The sequence below is a fragment of the Pseudorca crassidens genome, chromosome 19 (genome assembly GCF_039906515.1).
Source record: "Pseudorca crassidens isolate mPseCra1 chromosome 19, mPseCra1.hap1, whole genome shotgun sequence".
NCBI classification, from domain to species: Eukaryota; Metazoa; Chordata; class Mammalia; order Artiodactyla; family Delphinidae; genus Pseudorca; species Pseudorca crassidens.
Genome location: NC_090314.1, coordinates 40,239,625 through 40,259,466, shown reverse-complemented (window position 1 = coordinate 40,259,466; position 19,842 = coordinate 40,239,625). Strand labels below are relative to the sequence as shown.

Genomic DNA, 19,842 nt, shown 5'->3' with positions numbered 1-19,842 from the left:
GGAGGGGGGCAGGAATGGGACAGCTGTCAACTTCTCCCCGTCTCTAGGTCTCTGGGCGCCTGGTCTGCTCCGGAGTTCTGACTCCCTGGATCCTCTATGTGCCCACGGATGGCACACTGCTGTGCCTCTTCCCTGAGATTGGGGAGCTGACCAGTCACCTTCCTTGTGGGGGCCTCAGGCTCTCAGGTCAGCAGGGAGGGGCAGACAGAGGGTGAGGGAAAAAGGAAGGGAGGGAGAGAAAGGAGGAAGAGGAAGCAGGAATTTCTAAAAATGAGAAGGAAAGGGCAGGAGGCAGGGGCTGGGCAAAACGATCTCCCCAGGCCGCCACACACCCAGGGGTCATGTTTTGGGGACTTAGAAGGCCTGTCACCTTCCTGGTAGCAGCTGATAAGTACCTGGACTGCAGCTCTCCAAGGCCCTGGGGAGGATTTCCTGAGGGCTGGTGGTTCCCTCCTTCCCTCCCAGAGGAGACCAGAAGAAGGAGGAGGAAGCAATGTTTTCTCCAGGTCTCCTCTGGCCCTCAGGGCAGGCTCAGCAGCCCTGTCTCATGTTGTATTGCTGACTGCTCCCTTGGAGGAGCTCAGAGGGGGCTAGAACGGAGAAGAGGCCAGATGACCCTAGGCATTTGCCCAGGGGGGCTCCCAGGGACTCCACCTCCCTCCACCAACCACGGGCCTCCCAGTGCCCTGACCACAGCCCCCCAACGCTGCAGGGTGCCCCCAGCAGGAGGGAGGAGCAGCGAGAGTTAATGGCATTGATGGGCATGGGCATGAGGTTTGGGCAGGGCAGGATCTGCAGGGAGGGGTGTGTGTGTGTGTGTGTGTGTGTGTGTGTGTGTGTTGTTGCACAAGTGGGTTGCCTGTCTGGCACTGTAAGGGACAAGAGGGTATGGGAGACATGCAAGGAAGATGGCAGGAGAGAGTTAAGAGAAAGGGTAAAGGCGTAAGAAAGGCAAGAGGGAGGGGGAGGGTCCGTCAAGGGTGCTAGAGGGAGAGGGGAAGGGAAGGGGCAGACGCTGAAGGAGAGCCCACCCACATCCCAAAGCTCCCTCCCCAGGACTCCCCTCCACCAACTCCAAGGAAGGAAATTAGGAGGCCACTGCAGATAGGTTTGGGTCATTTCCACATGCTTTATTCCAGCAATCAAAATAATTAAAAACATCTCAAATTATTATACACATACAAAATAGGTACAGAGTCTCTTGTTTCCTCCCACCCCTAGGGGGAAAAACTGCTTTGTGCTTTGGGAAATTGTGCTCTGAAACCCAGTGAGAGAGAACGCAGAACAGACTACAAGAGAGGCCGTGAGGATGGGATGCAGCTGACAGGGTTTCAGAGGCGGGAGAGGTCGGGGGAGAGAGAGGAGAGAGGCCTGAGGTGGTGCGAGGCGCCGCCGAGGGGGATGAAGAGAGGGTGGAGAGCAAGTGACCCTGTCTGGAGCCGGCACTCTCTCCCCCACATTAAATAGCACCTTTAGAAAATTCACGAGTCCCCATCCACGAGAGAAAAAAAAAAAAAAAAAAAACAAAGAATAAAAAAAGACTTTGAACAAAAAGGAACATTTGCTGGCCTAAGGGGGGGGTGCGTTTCCACTTCCATAGCACCAGTGATTCCCTCCCCACCCCACCCCATCACAGAGATGTAGCACCTTTGATATAAAACGGGGAGCCCCTTCCACCCTGCCCCCATCCCGCCCCCCACGCAGTTGCCCCGGTGACACACAAAGACCAAAGACGAGAACGAGGTAGTCTTTCAGCAACACAATTACACAAGGAACAGAGCAGTCTCTCCCACCCAGCTGGGTAGCACAGGGGGATTGGCATGTTTCTCAAATCCGACGTTTCTGCTCTGTCTTGGCCCCTCCTGACTTTTCTCCAAACCCGGTGGTGAAGGGCCAGTGGTGCCCCTGGCATGCTCCCCCTCAAAAACAAAGAGGGGTATGTTGCCGGGGCAACAGGGATGCCAGATGGTAAGGCTTCTTTGGCAGTCTGAGAACTCCGGGTTCCCCCAGGGCTCGGGGGTTCTGGGTGAAGGGAGTAGGCTGGGAGTGTGGGGGCCACTTCGGTGTTTCAACATTGCCTTTGGTTGCTGGGCAGACAATGCATTGTTTCCTGCGTCTTTCGGGGAGACTTAGATTCGGGGAGCAGTGGAGGGGAGGCCCCAAGAAGGCATGGAGAAAGGAGCAGAAAGGGCAGCGTTGGGGTGTCATAAGCCCAACGGGCAGAAAAGGACTTACCCCCACGTGGGTCTTCAAGCAAGTGGACCAAGCTTCCTTTTTTAAAAAGTTATTTATTTATTCTTTTTTTTTTTTTTTGGTAAGGTTGAATGCAGTTTTGGTTTTTGGTCATATTCAGTTGGTCAAAGATAAAAACTAAGTTTGAGAGATGAATGCAAAGGAAAAAAATATTTTCCAAAGTCCATGTGAAATTGTCTCCCGTTTTTTTGGCTTTTTGGGGGGTTCAGTTTGGGTTCTTTGTTTCCAGAGTCAGGGGCAAGTGGGTTGGGTGGGAGGGAGCCAGGTTGGGGTGGAGGGAGTTTACAGGAAGCAGACAGGGCCAACGTCGATGCCGAATTCCTGGTCTGGGGCGCCAACGTCCAAGGGGGCCACATCGATGATGGGCAAGCGGGAGGTCTTGGTGGTTTTGTATTCGATCACTGTCTTGCCCCAGGCTCCGGTGTGACTCTGGGGTGAAAGGGAGACAATGGGAGAGGGGTGTCACCAAGTGGCAGTGAGGGGGTGGGGGACTGAGCCTGCCCGGGAAGCCAAAGCGCAGAGCGGGGGCCCTGCTGGACTCACCGTGCAGCCGTCGTAGGTGACGCTGTAGGTGAAGCGGCTGTTGCCCTCGGCCCGGATCTCAATCTCGTTGGAGCCCTGGAGGAGCAGAGCCTTCTTGAGGTTGCCAGTCTGCTGGTCCATATAGGCCACGCTGTTCTTGCAGTGGTAGGTGATGTTCTGGGAGGCCTCAGTGGACATCAGGCGCAGGAAGGTCAGCTGGATGGCCACATCGGCAGGATCGGAGCCCTGGCCGCCGTACTCGAACTGTGGGAGCGGAAGAGCGAAGAGTGAGTGGCTGTGTTGGAGCCTCTGGTCCTGGCCTCCCCCCCGGAGTCCCCTGAGAGCATCCTAGTGAACCTTACGTCCAGAGGTGGCACCCCTTGCCCCCAGGCACCCTGTGTTTGACCCCGTATCAAGGACCCAGGTCTCCTGCCTCCCAGCTGATCACACTTAGCAGAGGTCTGGTCCACCCAGGACCTACCCTCAGGCCCTTCTGAGCCCCGGGCCAGCCCATCCCCTAAGAGCGGCTACGGGATCGAGCTCACGCTCACCTGGAATCCGCCGGTCATGCTCTCGCCGTACCAGACGTGCCTCTTGTCCTTGGAGTTCTTGCTGATGTACCAGTTCTTCTGGGCCACGCTGGGCTGAGTGGGATACACGCAGGTCTCGCCTGTCTCCATGTTGCAGAAGACCTTGATGGCATCCAGGTTGCAGCCCTGGTTGGGGTCAATCCAGTATTCTCCTGCAGTGGGGCAGAGTGCGATGGCGTCAGGGGAGGTGCGGGATGTGGGCGCCTCAGGGCTCAGCCCCGCCGCGGCGGGAGGAGGCACAGCCGGGCCAGTCCTTACCGCTCTTCCAGTCGGAGTGGCACATCTTGAGGTCACGGCAGGTGCGGGCAGGGTTCTTGCGGCTGCCTTCAGGGCTCCGGATGTTCTCGATCTGCTGGCTCAGGCTCTTGAGAGTGGTGTCCACCTCGAGGTCACGGTCACGGACCACGTTGGCATCATCGGCCCGGTAGTAGCGGCCACCATCCTGAGCCTTCTCTTGAGGTGGCTGGGGCAGGAAGCTGAAGTCGTAACCACCGCTGGGAGGACCAGGGGGACCAGGGGGTCCGGGAGGGCCGGGGGGACCCTGTGCAGAGAGGGAGGAGAGGGGGGATTACCGGGGTTCAGTGCTTTCGGGGCTGGAGGGCCATGGGCAGACAAGGTGGGGGACCACATACAGCAGGACCAGCATCACCAGTGCGACCACGAGGACCAGGGGGACCGATGGGGCCTGGGAGACCGTTGAGTCCATCTTTGCCAGGAGTACCAGCGGAGCCAGGGGGACCCTGCAGGGAGGAAGCTGGTTGGAGAAAGCCTGCCAGAAAGCACGGGCCCACCCCAGCTCTGGCAGAGAAGCCCACAACCCACTCTGCCTGGGCTCTGATTCCTCGGCCTCATTACGGCTCACTCCCACAGCTGGGCCAGGAAATTTTGTGGTAGGAAGCAGTGGGGAGGGGGAGGCGAGGGCTGCATAAGGTGGTCCAGAACCCCCTTCCCTTCTTTCATCCCCTGCCCCAGACCCTTCTCCAGAGAGGCGAGGGACCCAGGAAGAGCAGATAAATAGAAGACACAACTCACGCGGGGACCAGCAGGACCAGAAGCTCCGGAGGGACCTTGCTCACCAGGAGAGCCCTGAAGGAGAGATGCGAAGACAGTTTAGGCCGAGTGTAGGTCAAATGTGGCCAGCAACAGCCCCCCTGCCAGCCACCTTGTTATTCTGGAAGTCTAGCCCCAGGGTGTCCATAGGCTGAGACCCCTCCCACGATCCCTCGTTGCGCACCCCTCACTCTCTCAGAGGCTACTTGGAAATACCCATTAGTCTTCAGACCCCAGTCCCCACTAGGGAGGAGAAGGACGGTCCAGAGAGAGAAACCGAGGCAAAGTGTCCTCCCCCATCACACAGTAGGACTTGGGGAGATGATAAAAGAAGACAAGATGGCAGCTGGGCGCTGGGGAGGGGCTGGGCATACTCACGGGAGGGCCAGGGGGACCCTGGAGACCAGAGAAGCCACGGTGACCCTTAATGCCTCTGTCGCCCTGTTCGCCTGTCTCACCCTTGTCACCACGGGGGCCTTGGGGTCCCTAGAAGAGAGATGGGGACAGGCTGTCAGGTGGAAGTTCTGTTAGCACTGAGGGGGTGCAGTCCACATCTGGACAAGGGTTCTGAGCACTTAGGGCCAGAGCAGGGCACTTACGGTGGGGCCGCGGGCACCAGCGGGGCCAATGGGACCAGCAGGACCAGCAGGACCCTAGGGAGAGCAAAGAGAGCATTAGAGCATTAGATCCTGGTCAGGGAGAGCCCAGCTGAGGGCTGGCACGGCCTGAGCTGCAGGTGAGACCCCCCCCTTGGCCAAATCCCTCTTTCCTCTCATCTTTTCCCACCATATCCGTTCTCTCCTGACCCCAGGTGAATCTTCGTGTAAATTCAGGCCTCACGGAAGCTGGGGTGAGCACCTGGGAACAAACCCCATTCCTCGGGGGAAGCGGGACTGTCGGGAGGAGGGGTCTCAAGGCTGAGCTGTGGCTCAGTGTTTCCAGGGAGGCCAGGGGCCCAGATATCTTGCAAGGCCTCCTCGTCTCCCCTGCTTAGGTGAAGCCAGGTGTCCATCTGCAGACCCCTCGGCAGGCTGGAGAGTCCCTGGCCTGAGCAGAAACGGTAAAGCCAGAGCCCAGCTACTTACAGTCTCGCCACGATCGCCGCTCTTGCCAGCAGGGCCGACGGGGCCGGGGGCACCAGGGGAACCAGGAGCACCAGGGGGTCCAGCAGGGCCGGTCTCACCACGGTCACCCTGAGAGGGGAATGGGGGTAGGAGGGGAATCCGGGTCAGCCCCAGCTGAGAGGGCCAGGTGGAGCGGCAGGTGGGGCTGTGGCCCCAGGGTGCAGCCGTCTTACCTTGGGGCCCGGAGAACCATCTCGTCCAGGGGATCCTTCGGCACCAGGGGCTCCCTGCAGAGAGTGGGGGAAGGTGAACGGCAGCCAAGGGGAGGGAGGCTCAGGCCAAGGCCGAGACGGCCACACCGACGGCACTGGCGTGGGGCCGGCAACCGCTTACCTCACGTCCAGACTCGCCAGGGGGTCCAGCCAATCCGGGGGGGCCCATGGGACCAGGGGGGCCACGTTCACCACTTGCTCCAGAAGGACCTTGTTTGCCGGGTTCACCCTGAGGGAGAAGAAAGGGTCAGGCCAGGGATGGGGTGGGAGAGGACCTTAGGACCCGCCTCCTCTGTCCCCGCTGACCCCAACACCCCCACCCTGCGCCCTCCAAGTCCTGCAACTGTTCTCGTCTGGATCCGCAAGGTGAGGGGGCACTCACAGAGGGGCCAGGAAGACCAGGGAAGCCTCTTTCTCCTCGCTGACCGGGCAGGCCGACCACGCCACGCTGTCCAGCGATGCCCTGAGGTCCGGGAGAGCCGGGAGAGCCCTGTGGGGGACGGGTGGGGGTGAGGTGACTTCCAGTGGCCAGGGACGCTGCCCCCACTCTGGACCCGTCTGGAGCGTAGTGCACTTACAGCAGGTCCATCAGCACCAGGGGCTCCTTTCTCACCAGCGGGGCCAGGGGGACCGGGAGGACCGACTTCCCCAGCACGCCCAGCGGGGCCGGTCTCACCGCGGGGGCCTTTGCTGCCTTCTTTGCCAGCAGGACCAGAAGGTCCAGGGGGTCCAGCATTTCCCTGGTTGGGGAGAATTGGGGCCGTCAGAATCCATCGGATTCCGGAGCATTGCGGAAGCCGTAGTCGGGCCCACCGCGCTCCTGACGGCCTGTGCCCCATACCCTCCCAGACCGGTGGAGTCTCCACCACAGACACTTACAGAGGGCCCAGGGGGACCAACTCGGCCAGCAGCACCAGGGAAACCAGTAGCACCCTGGAGAAAAGGACAAAGAAGCAATCAGAGGGAGGACAGCCCCTCACCTGGCCCAGCCGCCCCATCTCCAAACGCGGGTTGGGGAGAGCCTCGGCCGAGAATCAGAGTGAGATACTCACAGGGGGACCAGCGCTGCCACGAGCACCTTTGGGTCCGGGAGCACCAACGTTACCCTGTAGGAGAGCACAGAGGCGTCACGGCTGGGCCGGTCCTGGATCCAGCCTGCTGGCAGCTCGGGGCCTAGACGGCGAGATACTCACAATGGGGCCGGGAGGTCCAGTGGGTCCAGCACTGCCAGGGGCACCAGCATCGCCTTTAGCACCAGCATCACCAGGTTCGCCTTTAGCACCAGGTTGGCCATCAGCACCCTGGGGGAGGAGGGAGTGTGGTGAGTGGAAGGTGAGCCTAGGAAGTCAGCTGAGGAAGGACAGGAACTCCAGGCAGGAGACAATTCCCCCTCCACCCTGCTTCTCTGAATCAGGCCAATGCCTCTCTCCTCATCCAGTCACTCAAGGCCCCAGGGCCTAGTTGGAGATGGAAGATGAAAGGGATCTTGGTACTCACAGGGGGGCCAGCGAAGCCAGCAGGGCCGGGGGGACCAGGCTCACCACGGTCTCCCTAGAAGAAAAGGAGGCAAATGGAGAGATGCCCTGATCTGGGGGAAGGTGGGATGGGACGGACTGGAGGGTGGGGAAGGAGGGCCTGAGGAGAACTCCACAGGGACCAGAGCAGGTGGGAGCCAAGGTGGAGGAGGGCCAGAAAGAGGGCCAGGGGCGGTACGAAGGGAGAGAAGGCTGGAGTATGGAGCCGTAACTGGCTCTTCTGTACTTACGGGGGCACCACGAGCTCCAGTGGGACCAGCAGGGCCGCTAGGACCAGTTTCACCCTGAGAGGGAGGGACAAGAGGTGCAGGGTCAGGGGCCCATGCTGAATACTCCTGGCGGATAACCCAGGAGAGTCCTCCTCCCTCCTGGCCCCCCACCTTTGGATCACCAGCTTAGCATGGCAGGAGCTGCCTCCCCCTGCAGAGCTGTGCCCAGGCTTGCTGGGGAAGCTGTGTGTTAGGGAAGAAGGTGGGGAGGCAGCCGTCTCACCTTGTCACCAGGGGCACCAGCGGGGCCAGGAGGACCAATGGGACCAGTCAGACCACGGACGCCGTCTTTGCCAGGAGCACCATCAGCACCTTTGGGACCAGCATCGCCCTAAAGACATAGGAAAGCCTGAGACTTCCAGTGTGGGGCAAGGAGGTGACCTATGGCATCCTGTTTGTGTCTGCCCTGCCCCCACGTGTGCCAAGGACTCAAGATCTCTCAGGGGAAAGGTGTCTGTGTGGGGATTCCGGGGAACTTAGATTAAGAAGCTCCTGCTTTGTGTAGAGGGATTCCTCGTCCAGGAGCCCCCCTCCCACCTCTTGTTGCCATGGTAACACATGGGCAGGGTAGGGCCTGGACTATAGGTAAGGATTCGTCAGCCAAGAGGCCAGAGAAGAAGGAGGATTAAGGAGAACAGGGAAAGACCCAAAGGAGTAGAAGGAGAGATGCTGAGGGATCTGAAGCAGAGAGAGATGGGAACCACACAGGGTTCGAGGGAGGGGGGAGTTCAACTTACTCTGTCACCCTTAGGGCCTGGGAGACCTGCTGCACCTCGTTCACCAGGCATTCCTTGAAGGCCAGGGGCGCCCTGGTTACCAGGGGCTCCAGGGGCACCAGCATCGCCCTGTATGACAACCAAGAAGATTGGAGTCTCAGAAGTGGGTCACAGCTTTGAGCCCCCTCTTAATTTCTCCTAGGCTTGGTTCTGAGGCCAAAGACAGGTACTAGCTAAGAGGAAAGGTTCACAGCCCAGAACTTCAGGCTGCACATGGACCCCCCCAGTCTTGTCCCTCCATCCCTCCCCAACATCCAGCCGGCTTTGGTCACAGCCAGGCAGCCCCCATCACAGGAAGGGTGAGACCTGGTCCCTGTGCTGCCCTTACCTTAGCACCATCATTGCCAGGGGCACCGTTGGATCCACGGGGACCTGCAGGACCGGCGGGCCCTTGCACACCACGCTCGCCGGGGAAACCTCTCTCGCCCTAGAAGGAAAGGACAGGGCCCATGAGGCGGCTGCAGAGACGGGGCCAAGCACGGGGCATGTTGGCAGAAGCAGCAAGAGGCTCTACTTACTCTTGCTCCAGAGGGGCCGGGGGCACCAATGTCTCCAGGAGCACCCTGAGCGGGAGGGAGGGACACACAGTGAGCAGAACCCACCTTGGTCCTCCCAACTAGAAAACATTCTTGTCCACCTGGGGGCTAGCCCTTGGGGTCTGTGATTGGAGACCAATCCCTTCTCAGCATTGAACCGGGATTATCCCTCTACTCCTCCTCGTGAACGTGTCACCCTCCCCAGACTTGGGGTGGAGGGAAAGCCAGAGTATTCCAGCAGCTCTAAAAAGAAGTCATCCAGGCCAGCAGCCATGCAGCTCCTTCCAGATCCTATCACACAGAGGTGCAGCTCTTTGCTCCCCTCTGTGTAGCACCCTTCATGATGGGAAGTCCTTCCTCGAGTCTAACCTTGATCCCTCTAGTTGATGGTTGTCTGATTAGCTAGGGGGCCGGACTCTCCCTCTGTATTCCCTGCACTCCCCAACTCTTCAGCGGCCTGCTACCTCTTACCTGTTCACCGGGTTTGCCTGCTTCACCAGGAGGACCAGAAGGGCCAGGGAGACCCTGTAGGTGGGAAATGGGGGAGGGAAGCGAGGGATTAGAATCTGGAAGAGGTGTTGCTCATGCCCCTCTTCCAACACCCTGACAGCCGTGAGGCCTCACCTGGAATCCGGGGGAGCCAGCAGGGCCTTGTTCACCTCTCTCACCAGCAGGGCCCTGCAAGGAGGAAATGCTGCGGTCATGGGAAAGCTCAGGAGAAGGGGGACGGGGGCTATCTCCCCTTTCCTGCCCCACAGCACCCCCTCCCCAGGCCTCCCCGTCAGGGACACTCACAGCAGGTCCGGGAGGTCCCTGGGCTCCAGCTTCTCCGTCTTTGCCAGCAGGACCCTATGGGGAGAGAGTGAAAAAGGGGTCAGGGTGGTGAGGTGGGCAGGCAGCTGAGGAGGAGAGCACAGGTAGGGGGCCTGGGGGCTGGGGGTCCTGACGCCCTGGGGATGGGCTGGAGCCTCCCGCATCCCTCCTGCAGGATGTAGGGATGTGACGTGGGCGGAGGCAGGGAGGGGACAGGGACCAAAAGGCGATACTTACAGCAGCGCCGGGGGGTCCAGGAACGCCTCGTTCTCCAGCCTTGCCGGGCTCTCCCTGTGGGGAGACAGAGTTAGGGTTGAGGGAGCTGAAGTGGGGAACCGGGGCCTCCTGGGTCCCTCCCATTTACTTTGAGTGGCATTTTTAAGGAGCTTTTGAATCTGTCAATCAGCTCTGGCCCCTGAGGAAGGCCTTTGCTGGCTTCCACTGCTCCATCTCTTGGCCTCTCCCTGAGCCCTCTCCTCCCAGACGACCCGCCCCTTAGGCCCCTCTCTCCACCCTCTTCCCTTTCTTCTCCCCATTGTATGCCTTTGGTGACCTGAGCTGCAAAGGGCTCTCATCTCTTCTGATATTTTCTTTTGAACCTCAAAGAACCCACCAAGATTTGGGGCTAACTATCATGTAAAAGGCCCATCCTATCCCCGTGTGCGTGTGCGTGTGCGTGTGCGTGTGTTTGGGGGCCAACGATACTTATTTCCAGGGATAGAGCAATGGTAGTAAAGCCAGGAGAGGTCTCTCATTTTATGGAATAGGGAGACTGAGGCCCAGAGAGGGGCAATGAGTGGCTTGAGGCCACACAGCAAGTCAGTGGCAGAGGTGGCCCCAGAGCAAGGACTCTTCCCCCCACCCCCACCCTCGCCCCAAGGGTGTCTGTCCCTGTGATACGCCTCACTGAGTACTCACAGCAGCACCTTTAGGCCCAGGGAAACCCATCACACCGGCCTGACCACGGCTACCAGGAGGGCCTGGGGGTCCGGGGCGGCCATCTTGACCAGCAGGACCCTGAGGATGGAAGGTACAAAAGTGGAGGTGAGGACAGAGGGTGAGAGGTCAGGAGACTGATGTGGGCCTGGGGGAGTGATACTTACAGGGGGGCCAGTTTTGCCATCAGGACCAGGGCTGCCAGGGCTTCCAGTCAGACCCTAGGGGGAGCAGAGAGGTGTGAGTGGGGTGGGGGATAAGGGTGGTGGAAGACGGGGAGAAGGAGAGTGGAGGCTGGGGCGGAGGACATTCTAGAAGGTGGATCTGTGGTCCTGCTCCAGAACCCTCATAGGATGGGCAGGGTCATGGGCCAAGCCGGGCAGAGGGCTGGGGTCTCACCTTGGCACCAGGCAGACCAGCTTCACCGGGGCGACCAGCTTCACCGGGAGAACCTTTGGGGCCAGCAGGGCCAGGAGCACCACGTTCGCCAGCGGGACCCTGGTGGGGGGAGTCACAGCAACAATTAGGGTCTCCTTGTCATGGGCTGGCCTCTTCTCCCTCCCGGGCTGTGGGTGGTGCTTTGAGAGGCATTGGTGGTGGTAGGAAGGTCAAGGTGAGGCTACGTGTGAAGAGAGAGGTCTGCAGCCCCAGTATGGGCACTAATGACTGGGCGGTGGGAGTGGGAGACGGTTGACTACATCTGGGAGAGGAAGGTAATGTCCAGGGAGCGGCAGGGTTAGCCTCCCACCCCTGAAGAGAGGTTACCTTGGGACCAGCAAGACCATCTGCGCCAGGGAAACCGCGGCTACCGGGTCCACCCTGTGGGAGGAGAGGAGGTCAGTGAGCTCAGACACGTGGGCACCAGGCCGGCACTGGGGCTGAGAAGGGGGTGCTTACACGCTCGCCAGGGGGTCCAGGCAGGCCAGCAGGTCCGGGTTCACCTCGGGCTCCTCGCTTTCCTTCTTCCCCAGCAGGGCCAGGGGGACCTTGAATACCAGTGGGGCCCTGGAGACGACAGAGAGGAGGGGGCAGCCTGTGGTGAGGGGCTGTCCTGGTACCAGCTCCAGAGCAGGCTTGAGGCTGGGTGTCCAGGACCAGGGGCTCCCGTTCCTCCTCCTCCCGTTCCTTGGACCTCCCCCAAGGGGCTGCTGGGGGACTTACGGGCTCTCCCTTGGCGCCAGTGTCTCCTTTGTTGCCAGGAGCACCAGGTTCACCCTGAGTGGGAGGAGAGGAAGATGAGTGGAAAGTGGGGATGCTCAGCTGGACTGGATCTTCATGCTTCCCAGACAAGGGCCACGGGAGCCAGCTCATGGGGTGGGGCAGAAGAGAGAGAGCAGTACTTACGCTGTTACCCTTGGGACCAGGGGGGCCGCTGGGACCCTGGGGTCCAGAGGGGCCTCGGGCACCCGGGAAGCCAGGAGCACCAGCAATACCAGGAGCGCCCTGCGGGAGGCAGAATAAGTTAAGCCCAGGAGTGGAGGGCACAGGGTGGGCGGAAGGTGGGCACCAGGGGCGGCTCTGAAACCTGCAGCATACTTACATTGGCACCTTTAGCACCAGGCTGTCCATCAGTACCAGGGTTTCCCTGTGACACAGAGAGAGGTGGGTGAGTGACAGGCAAGGACTCTGAGTTAGGGACAGGCACGGGGGTACTGAGGAGGTGACACTTACAGCAGGGCCAGTGGCACCAGCAGGGCCAGGGGGGCCGGGCTCGCCACGCACACCTTGGGGACCTTCAGAGCCTCGGGATCCTTGGGGACCAGCTTCACCCTGGATTGGAAGAAAGAACCTGTCAGGAGCCACCCTGGGAGTCCAACCTCATGGCTGGATGGCAGGGGGTGAAGGGCCATGACAGGAGACCAAGAGTCAGGACTCCAAGATCAGAGAAGGGGACCCCAGGACAAAGGTGTTGGGGACTGGGCTTCTCTCTTGACTCTGGGTCCCTCTGGTTTGGGGAGCAGGGAGATGCCCACCCCTTGGCCTGTGGGAACCCTGCTCATTGGAGGGTGGGGGGGTCTCACCTTAGCACCAACAGCACCAGGGAAACCAGGAGGACCAGCGGGGCCAGTGGAACCCTGTGAATGAAAGGGAGATGTTAGTGAGAAGGAAGATGGCAGCCGCAAGTCACACCCTGGGACAGAAGAGGTCCTGGGGTTCAGTCCTGCCCCTGGTATCAGACCCAAGAGCTGACACTGAGACCCCTCTGCAATCCCAGGCACTGAGGTCTAAGGGCTGTACTCACAGGGGGTCCAGCAGCACCAGTAGCACCATCATTTCCACGAGCACCCTGCAGGAGAGAGGGGAAAGCCCCGGTTACATTCACTGAGCACTGCTCAGTCCCTTTAGCTCCTGGGGAACCTCTTCCAGAACCTGGAGTCCCCCAAGGGGCCAGGAGTACTTACAGCAGGGCCAGGGGCTCCAGGGCGACCTCTCTCACCAGGCAGACCACGGGGGCCCTGACAACAAAACCAAGAGAAGCCAAGTGAGACAGGAGACACACCCCTCTCCCCAAGCCCCCATCTTGCCCTTACGTCCTGTTCCCTCTCTTCCTTCTACAATTGGACACACTCACCATCTGACCAGGAGCTCCATTTTCACCAGGGCTACCAGGCTCACCCTACAGAGCAGAGAATAGAGTTAGAAATTCATTCATGGTGGGACTGCAGGGGAGGTGGAGGACCATGACAGTCATACAGCTTCTTACCTTGGGACCAGCAGGACCAGCATCTCCCTTGGCACCATCCAAACCACTGAAACCCTAAGATAGGAAGAGGGCCAACGTGAGACCTTGTGGAGACTGTGGACAACCTTGACAGCCACCCAGACCTCAGGAGGAACCTCAGGAGGTCATCATAGCTATCTCCCTGTGTCTGAGCTAGACTAAATCCCAACTGGCCCAAGATCTCACTCCACCCCTTTATTGGGATTTCCTTCCCAATGGAGGGAAGTTCTCTTTGATGTCTACTCTCTATCCCTTGGAACTTATATAGCTGCCACCCACCACGACGCACACCAGGATCCTTTGGGGAAAGGGCTGGAATGCGATACTGGGACTTTGGGAACTTAGATGACACAAAGGTGACTCACTCTGTGTCCCTTCATTCCAGGAAGGCCAGCTGTCCCGGGCAATCCCCGGGCCCCCTGGAGAGAAAAGAAAAGGACAAAGGCAGGGCTGTTAGAAGACACCACTGTGGACACACCTCCCAAATGAAGCCCAAATGCAGCAAAGCCTGGAGGCAGCCACGCCATCCTCCTGCTCACCTGAGGTCCAGGAGGCCCGCGCTCACCAGGACGACCAGGCTTTCCAGCTTCACCCTGAGAGAAAGAGAAAACGCCATCGTGCCCGTGCCCCCTGAGTTGGAAAAGTATGGAAGGCCTGGGTCTTCCTGGGGTTGTTGAGGGTCAGGGTTAGAGGCCCAGAACCTTATCTCAGTTTAAATCTACCATGCAACCCTTGCTTGAATTTTGCGTCCCTCCAAAGGAATTTCTGTTTATTTCTGTCACCAGCATCTTAATCTCACCACGTGGAGTGAGAATCTGAGGTACCCAGAGTGGTTAAGCCTGTGGGAAGCCATTCACATCAGGGGATGGGGTTGGGGACTGCTTTAAGGTGACTGGGGTGAGGGGAGGGACAGCCACCTCTGTTAGGAAGATGGGGAAACATCCCAGGAGGCTCCTTGTTCAAGGGCAGTCCCACGAATCAAGGAGAACATGCCCTCCTTTCTCTGGGTATCACCCCCAAAGGTGGTGGGGGCACTGGGGTAGAGATTACAGGGACCTAACACATGGAGAGGTGGTGGGGGTCAGATGGTATCTCTTTACCAGGGCTACTTACATCATCTCCGTTCTTGCCAGGGGGGCCAGGGGGACCACGGGGACCCATGGGACCCTAGAGGAGACAGGAAGAGAGGATGTTAGAATGGCCAGGATAAGGAAAAAAGAAGGGGAAGGCTAGGATTGGAAGAAGGAGGTAAGAAAGACCCCAGATGGTGGTCCTTCGATAGGAGAACCCACGTATTTGTAGATGGAGTGTGTATTTGCATAGAGAGTACAAGTTGGGGAGCACTTACTGAGGCTCCAGGCTCGCCAGGCTCACCAGGGGGGCCTTGGAAACCTTGGGGACCCTGGCAGACAGGGAGAGAGGGGTAAGGTTAGAAGAGTAGGTCCCTGCCAACCTGTCCCCCATCTCACCAAGAGATCTCTGAGAACCTTCCCTGCCCTCATGCCAATATTCTTTCCAAAAGCCCAGAGCCCAAAGCGGTGTAGACAGCCTGGATACTCACAGGTGTGCCAGGGGGGCCAGGGAGACCACGAGGACCAGAAGGACCCTACAGAAGAAAAAGAAAGGGAGGCCATAATGAAGCCTCTGTAGGAAAGGTTATCTCCCATGGTTCCCATTCAGACCACCCAGTCGCCTGGCATCCTCTCTGGATTCTGAGGTCCCAAAGGTCTTCTTGAGCTCCTAAGTTATCTATGCCACCCCATATCCCTTCCCTGGCCTATCCTGTCTGGATCCTCATCTGCTCTTCTTCTGTCCTCCACATCCCTCGCTGGTGACTCACCATGGGGCCAGGCACAGAAATTCCTGTTGATTTCTCATCATAGCCGTAAGACATCTGGGGAGCAAAGTTCTAGAAGAGAGAGTACATGAGAAAGCAGGGTCAGGGCAGTGAGTTGAAAGGCAGAAGATATCACCAGTAATGGGAAAAACTGATATCACGTGCCTCCTGATGTGACACGCTATGCAGGACAACAACATGACCTGTGGCATAGCCCTGCCCAAGACGTACCACTGGAATGTAATCATGGAGACATATCCAACAAACCCAATTTAAGGGACAGTCCACAGAACAACGGGCCTCTTCAAATAATTTCAGTGTCATAAAAGACAAAGAAAGTCTGAGGAATGTTCCAGGTGAAAGGAAACTAGAGACATGACAATTAAATGCAATTCATGATCCTGGCTTGGATCCTGGAACAGGAACAACAACAAAAAAGCTATAAAGACCATTATTGGGAACATTGGTGAAGTTTGAATATGGACTGCATAGTAGATAATAAATAGTACTGTATCAATGTTAAATTTCCAAAATGTAGTCATTGTGCAACGCTCATGTTAAGAGAATGTTCTTGCTCTCAGAAAATACAGGCTAAAGTATTCAGGAGCCAAGGGACATAATACCAGCAACTTACTCTCAAATGGTTTAGGAAAAAAAAAAAAAACCAGATGATTATATTTATACACAGAAACTGATAAAGCAAATGTGACAAATCGTGGATATGTGAAAGTTCTTTGCATTATTTTTGCAACTTTTCTCTCCTTTTCTTCCTGTAAGTTTGAAGTTATTTCATACTATGAAGTATGCCATCTGCCAAAACAAACCAACCCCAACAAACTAAAAACCCCGCGGTGGGGGGGTGGGGGCGAGGTGACATAAGGCCTTCCACGAACGCCTCGACTCTCCACTTACTCCTCCGAGGCCAGGGGGTCCGGGAGGTCCTGGGGGTCCGGGGGGTCCGGGAAGTCCAGGTTGTCCAGGAATGCCATCTCGGCCAGGGGGGCCAGCGGGTCCCTGCAGCGGGAGAGGGCGGGCCGGGTGAGCGCAGGCCAGGAGCCACGCCCACCTCCAGCCCCAACAGCCGGGAGAGGGCACCGCTTACCCTTGGGCCTCGGGGGCCAGTGTCTCCTTTGGGTCCCTATGGGGTTGGGGCAGAAGAAACAAGAGAAGCGGGGTTAGAGAAAGAGAACCGTGAAGAGTCTTGGGCGGGGTGGCGAAAGTCGCGGGCAGAGGATTACCTCGACTCCGGTGGTTTCTTGGTCCGTGGGTGACGCTAGAGGGGGGGCGGGAAGAGACTCGGCTTAGAGGCAAGGTTTGCTCCAGGTGCTTCCGGCAACAGACGCCTCCCCTGCGCTGGGCAAGGGAGAGCCCCCGCCCCCGCCCCGGCCCAGGCCCCGAGCTATACCCTCGCCTTCCGGGCAGACGGGGCAGCACTCGCCCGCGGGGACTTTGGCGTTGGGACAGTTCTTGATTTCGTCGCAGATCACGTCATCGCACAACACGTTGCCGTTGTCGCAGACACAGATCTGGCAGGGCACGGGTTTCCACACGTCTCGGTCATGGTACCTGAGGCCGTTCTGTACGCAGGTGACTGGTGGGACTGGGGCAAGAGGGGGAGATGGGGGCTGTCAGCAGCGCGCGAGTCCCCCACCTCGGGGCTCCAGGTACCCCAACCCCACCGTCCCTTCCCCTCGGTCTTAGAGGCACATTTAGATTTTCCCTTTCCCGCCTCTCCTTTTTTTGTCTTTTTGTTTTTCCTTTCCCCAAATCCTTAAACGCTCATCTGCTCCTCATCAGCGCCAGTGACAGGGCCGAGGCGCCTGGCCAGGGAAGCTATAACTCTTTCCAGTTCTCAGGAATTTAAACAAAGTTTTAGGCCGGGGTTGACTTCCAACTCCAACCCCAGACCATTTGCGCTGAAGCCAAATGAAATAAAAAGCCATTCGGTGGGAGAGTGGGGGGTGGAGGAGTGGGAAGAGAAGCTCCCCAACCAGAGGGCAGGCTTGTGGGGCGTGGTCTGGGTGGAGACAGAAGGAGGGGACCGCAGGAGAGACAAGAGGTCTAGCCCGGATCCCGCCCCATTCCCGGGGCAGGTGGGATGGCGTGGGCGGGGCGAGGAGGATGGGGGAGGGGCTGATTGGCGTGGGATTCCGCCCAGAGACTTGAAGCGTACCGTAAAAGTAGGATATGCCCTAACCTCCAGCGCCCAGACATCTCAAAAGGCCTCTCTCAGTGACACCCCCCGTTTCCCAAAGCCAGCCAGTGCCTCTGGGTCACTCCTTAGCCAAAGAACCAGAAAGTCCGCAAATAGTAAATGAAGTTAGTTAACCACGCCCACCGCGGATCGTCTACCGAGACGGCCACTAGGTAGCGGGCGACACTAAGCAATTTCCCCCGACTGGCTACTTCTTCTAGAGACGGGGCTACCCTATCTCCAACTTTATTTTCCAGGTCTAGAGGTGGGGTCCACACCGGGCAACAATCCCGGTCTTCCCGCTCCGGCTCCTGCGCGGGGAAGCGCTGGATAAGGAGGCGCACTGCCCAGTGTAGATCAGCAGAGGGCGCAAGGACTCTGCCTGACCAAGTCCGCGCCGACGAATCTCTTCCTTCAACCCGCCCACGCTCCGCGCCCCCTCCCCCGCTCCGCCCAGCACCTCCGCGGCCCCAGGAACATTGTCTAGCCTGCAGAGAGGGTAAACAATCTTTCCTTATGAATCATCTCATAGCCTTTCTGATCACTCATAGCTTGGGCTCCAAATTCCCAACTCGGCGCCCCCATCCCATCTTCGACGTACTTTCCCCCCACCCGGCGATCAGACCCCATTTTCCCCGCAGTACTTCACAGTGCGCGCTCAGAACTCCTCCTGTGCCAACTCGCGCCGTGCAGCATCCTCCCTTCTCACTCCTGGGGGGCGTTCATCTACACCCTGACCCAGAGTGCGGTCCCTTCTATCCCAGGGCGCCGAGGACAAGCCCTCACCATCTTCCTTCCATTCCTGAGCCTCCGGAGCATCCCGAGTCTCAGTTTAAGTTGCGGACCCCTGGGACCAAACGCAGGGCAAGATACCAAGCAGCCCTAGACTCCCAAAAGTGTGGGACTTACTGTCTTCTTCTTGGCCTTCTTCTTGGCCCTCCTCTTGGCCGTGCGTCAGGAGGGCGGTGGCCGCTAAGAGGAGCAGGAGCCGGAGGTCCACAAAGCTGAACATGTCTAGACCCTAGACATGTAGACTCTTTGCGGCTGGGGTGGGGGTTAGCGTCCGCTCATGCGTGGCCTCACACTCCGCGTGCCTCCTGCTCCGACCCCGAGGAGAAACTCCCGTCTGCTCCGACCACCGGCCCGGGCCCCTTTTATACCATCCTGATGGAGAGCGGGGAGGAACCCTGCCCCTGGGAGAGGGGGAGCCGGCTGCCCGTCCCCCAGCCAATCAGAGTTGCCTGGCCCGGCCCCCAATTTGGGAGTGAGAACGGAGAGGGGGAGGAGGAGGGAAGGGAAGGGAAGCGAGTCCACCGCACATCTCCCCCCTTCGCAGCTCTGCCTCCCCAGCCCCCCAGCCCAGCCAGGGCCAGAGATGATGCCGCTGGGATGCGGCTAGGTCCTCAATATAGTGTGGGCTAAAGAGTGGGTAGGGGCACCTCTTCGGCTTTCTTCCTGGGACCCCCGACCTGGGGGGCGGAACTGGAATTGGGGAGCTGGTTAGGCAACCTTTCAAAGATGGAAGGATTGGGGGTGATTGGGAGAGAGTTCTGCTGGCCATGCCTCGTTCACCCTCCTGACATCGTTGGCAAGAGCTAGGGGATGGGTATGAAGAGGCCAGCTGGGCACCCCTCTAAAGCAGGAGAACCTAAAAAAAAGATGTGCCTGTTTAGGGGTGTCTTCTGGTGTGGCTGGGGTATGGAACTTAGGAATATTTGGGGAACAGGTTAAGGACTCATTTGTAGACATTAAGGATCAGATACGTGGGGATGGGTGCTAGCAAGAGGGTTTTATTTCAGGATGTCAATTCTTCTGCCGTGCCTGAGGCTCCAGGATGAAGTACAATGCTCTCCCCAAACCTCAGCATGATTGGGAGAGATGGGGCGGGAAGGCTGAGGCACTGGCTGAGAAATTTGACTACGCGGTCTCTCCAGAAGGAAGCTTTGGTGTTGAGTGATGGGGCAGCAGGGTTGTGGTGAGAAATCGCTAAAACTCTTCCACGCTGGGGGGAGTAAGTTTGCATGGGGAGGGCTGTGGTCACTGGCGACTTCGAAAAGGGTCTTGTGTTAGGGTCTGTCATGGCCAGTGGCCAGGCCCTGGTTAGAGACCCTTCTACCCGGCGCAGCCAAACTGGAGAGAACTGTGCTGGAGAGCACTTGACCAGAGCGAGGGTTCTCCTTCTGGGGGCTGCAGAAAGCTCTGTCTCTGTCTGCACCTGGACTCAGCGTTGGGGACATACGGGAGAATTTGGGTGTCTGGGGGAGACTTGCCTTGGGGATATGAAATGGGGTTGCAGGTGAGTGACCTTATTCTAGAGGATGTTTCCCACCGCCTCACCTCTTTCCTGAAAACCCAGGGCATTGCTCTTTGTCCCTGGAACCAGGAGACAATCATCTACACCCTGAAAGGCAGTGGGGACCCCAAGAACAACAGGCTATATTTGGAGGAGATGCCTCCAGAAGCCAGTGTCCTC

General features: G+C 58.6%; 1 protein-coding gene across 1 annotated transcript; it reads right to left on the bottom strand.

Annotated features, from left to right (window-relative positions):
• Window positions 1–1,109: 1,109 nt before the first annotated feature.
• Window positions 1,110–18,522, bottom strand: COL1A1 (collagen type I alpha 1 chain). The gene is made up of 51 exons (XM_067716348.1): window positions 18,279–18,522; window positions 16,581–16,775; window positions 16,414–16,448; window positions 16,278–16,313; window positions 16,088–16,189; window positions 15,179–15,247; window positions 14,900–14,944; window positions 14,687–14,740; window positions 14,452–14,505; window positions 13,878–13,931; window positions 13,704–13,757; window positions 13,321–13,374; window positions 13,189–13,233; window positions 13,019–13,072; window positions 12,859–12,903; window positions 12,638–12,691; window positions 12,288–12,386; window positions 12,157–12,201; window positions 11,961–12,059; window positions 11,778–11,831; window positions 11,514–11,621; window positions 11,382–11,435; window positions 11,016–11,114; window positions 10,784–10,837; window positions 10,599–10,697; window positions 9,918–9,971; window positions 9,663–9,716; window positions 9,492–9,545; window positions 9,339–9,392; window positions 8,850–8,894; window positions 8,660–8,758; window positions 8,293–8,400; window positions 7,779–7,886; window positions 7,517–7,570; window positions 7,249–7,302; window positions 6,945–7,052; window positions 6,804–6,857; window positions 6,631–6,684; window positions 6,330–6,491; window positions 6,134–6,241; window positions 5,873–5,980; window positions 5,713–5,766; window positions 5,501–5,608; window positions 5,015–5,068; window positions 4,794–4,901; window positions 4,398–4,451; window positions 3,998–4,105; window positions 3,624–3,906; window positions 3,327–3,517; window positions 2,797–3,039; window positions 1,110–2,682 (listed from the first exon to the last, which is right to left on the bottom strand). The coding sequence occupies exons 1-51, from the start codon at window positions 18,379–18,381 to the stop codon at window positions 2,536–2,538; spliced, it is 4,392 nt and encodes a 1,463-aa protein (XP_067572449.1). The 5' UTR covers window positions 18,382–18,522; the 3' UTR covers window positions 1,110–2,535.
• Between the last annotated feature and the right edge of the window lie 1,320 nt (window positions 18,523–19,842).

Excerpts from the sequence above, each read along its gene's own strand:
- COL1A1 (XM_067716348.1), bottom strand. The coding sequence starts at position 18,381 with ATGTTCAGCTTTGTGGACCTCCGGCTCCTGCTCCTCTTAGCGGCCACC. Across the intron at positions 5,981-6,133 it reads CTGGTCTTCCTGGCCCCTCT|GGTGAACCCGGCAAACAAGG; the intron begins GTGAGTGCCCCC and ends CTTCTCCCTCAG. Across the intron at positions 2,683-2,796 it reads TCACCTACGACGGCTGCACG|AGTCACACCGGAGCCTGGGG; the intron begins GTGAGTCCAGCA and ends CTTTCACCCCAG.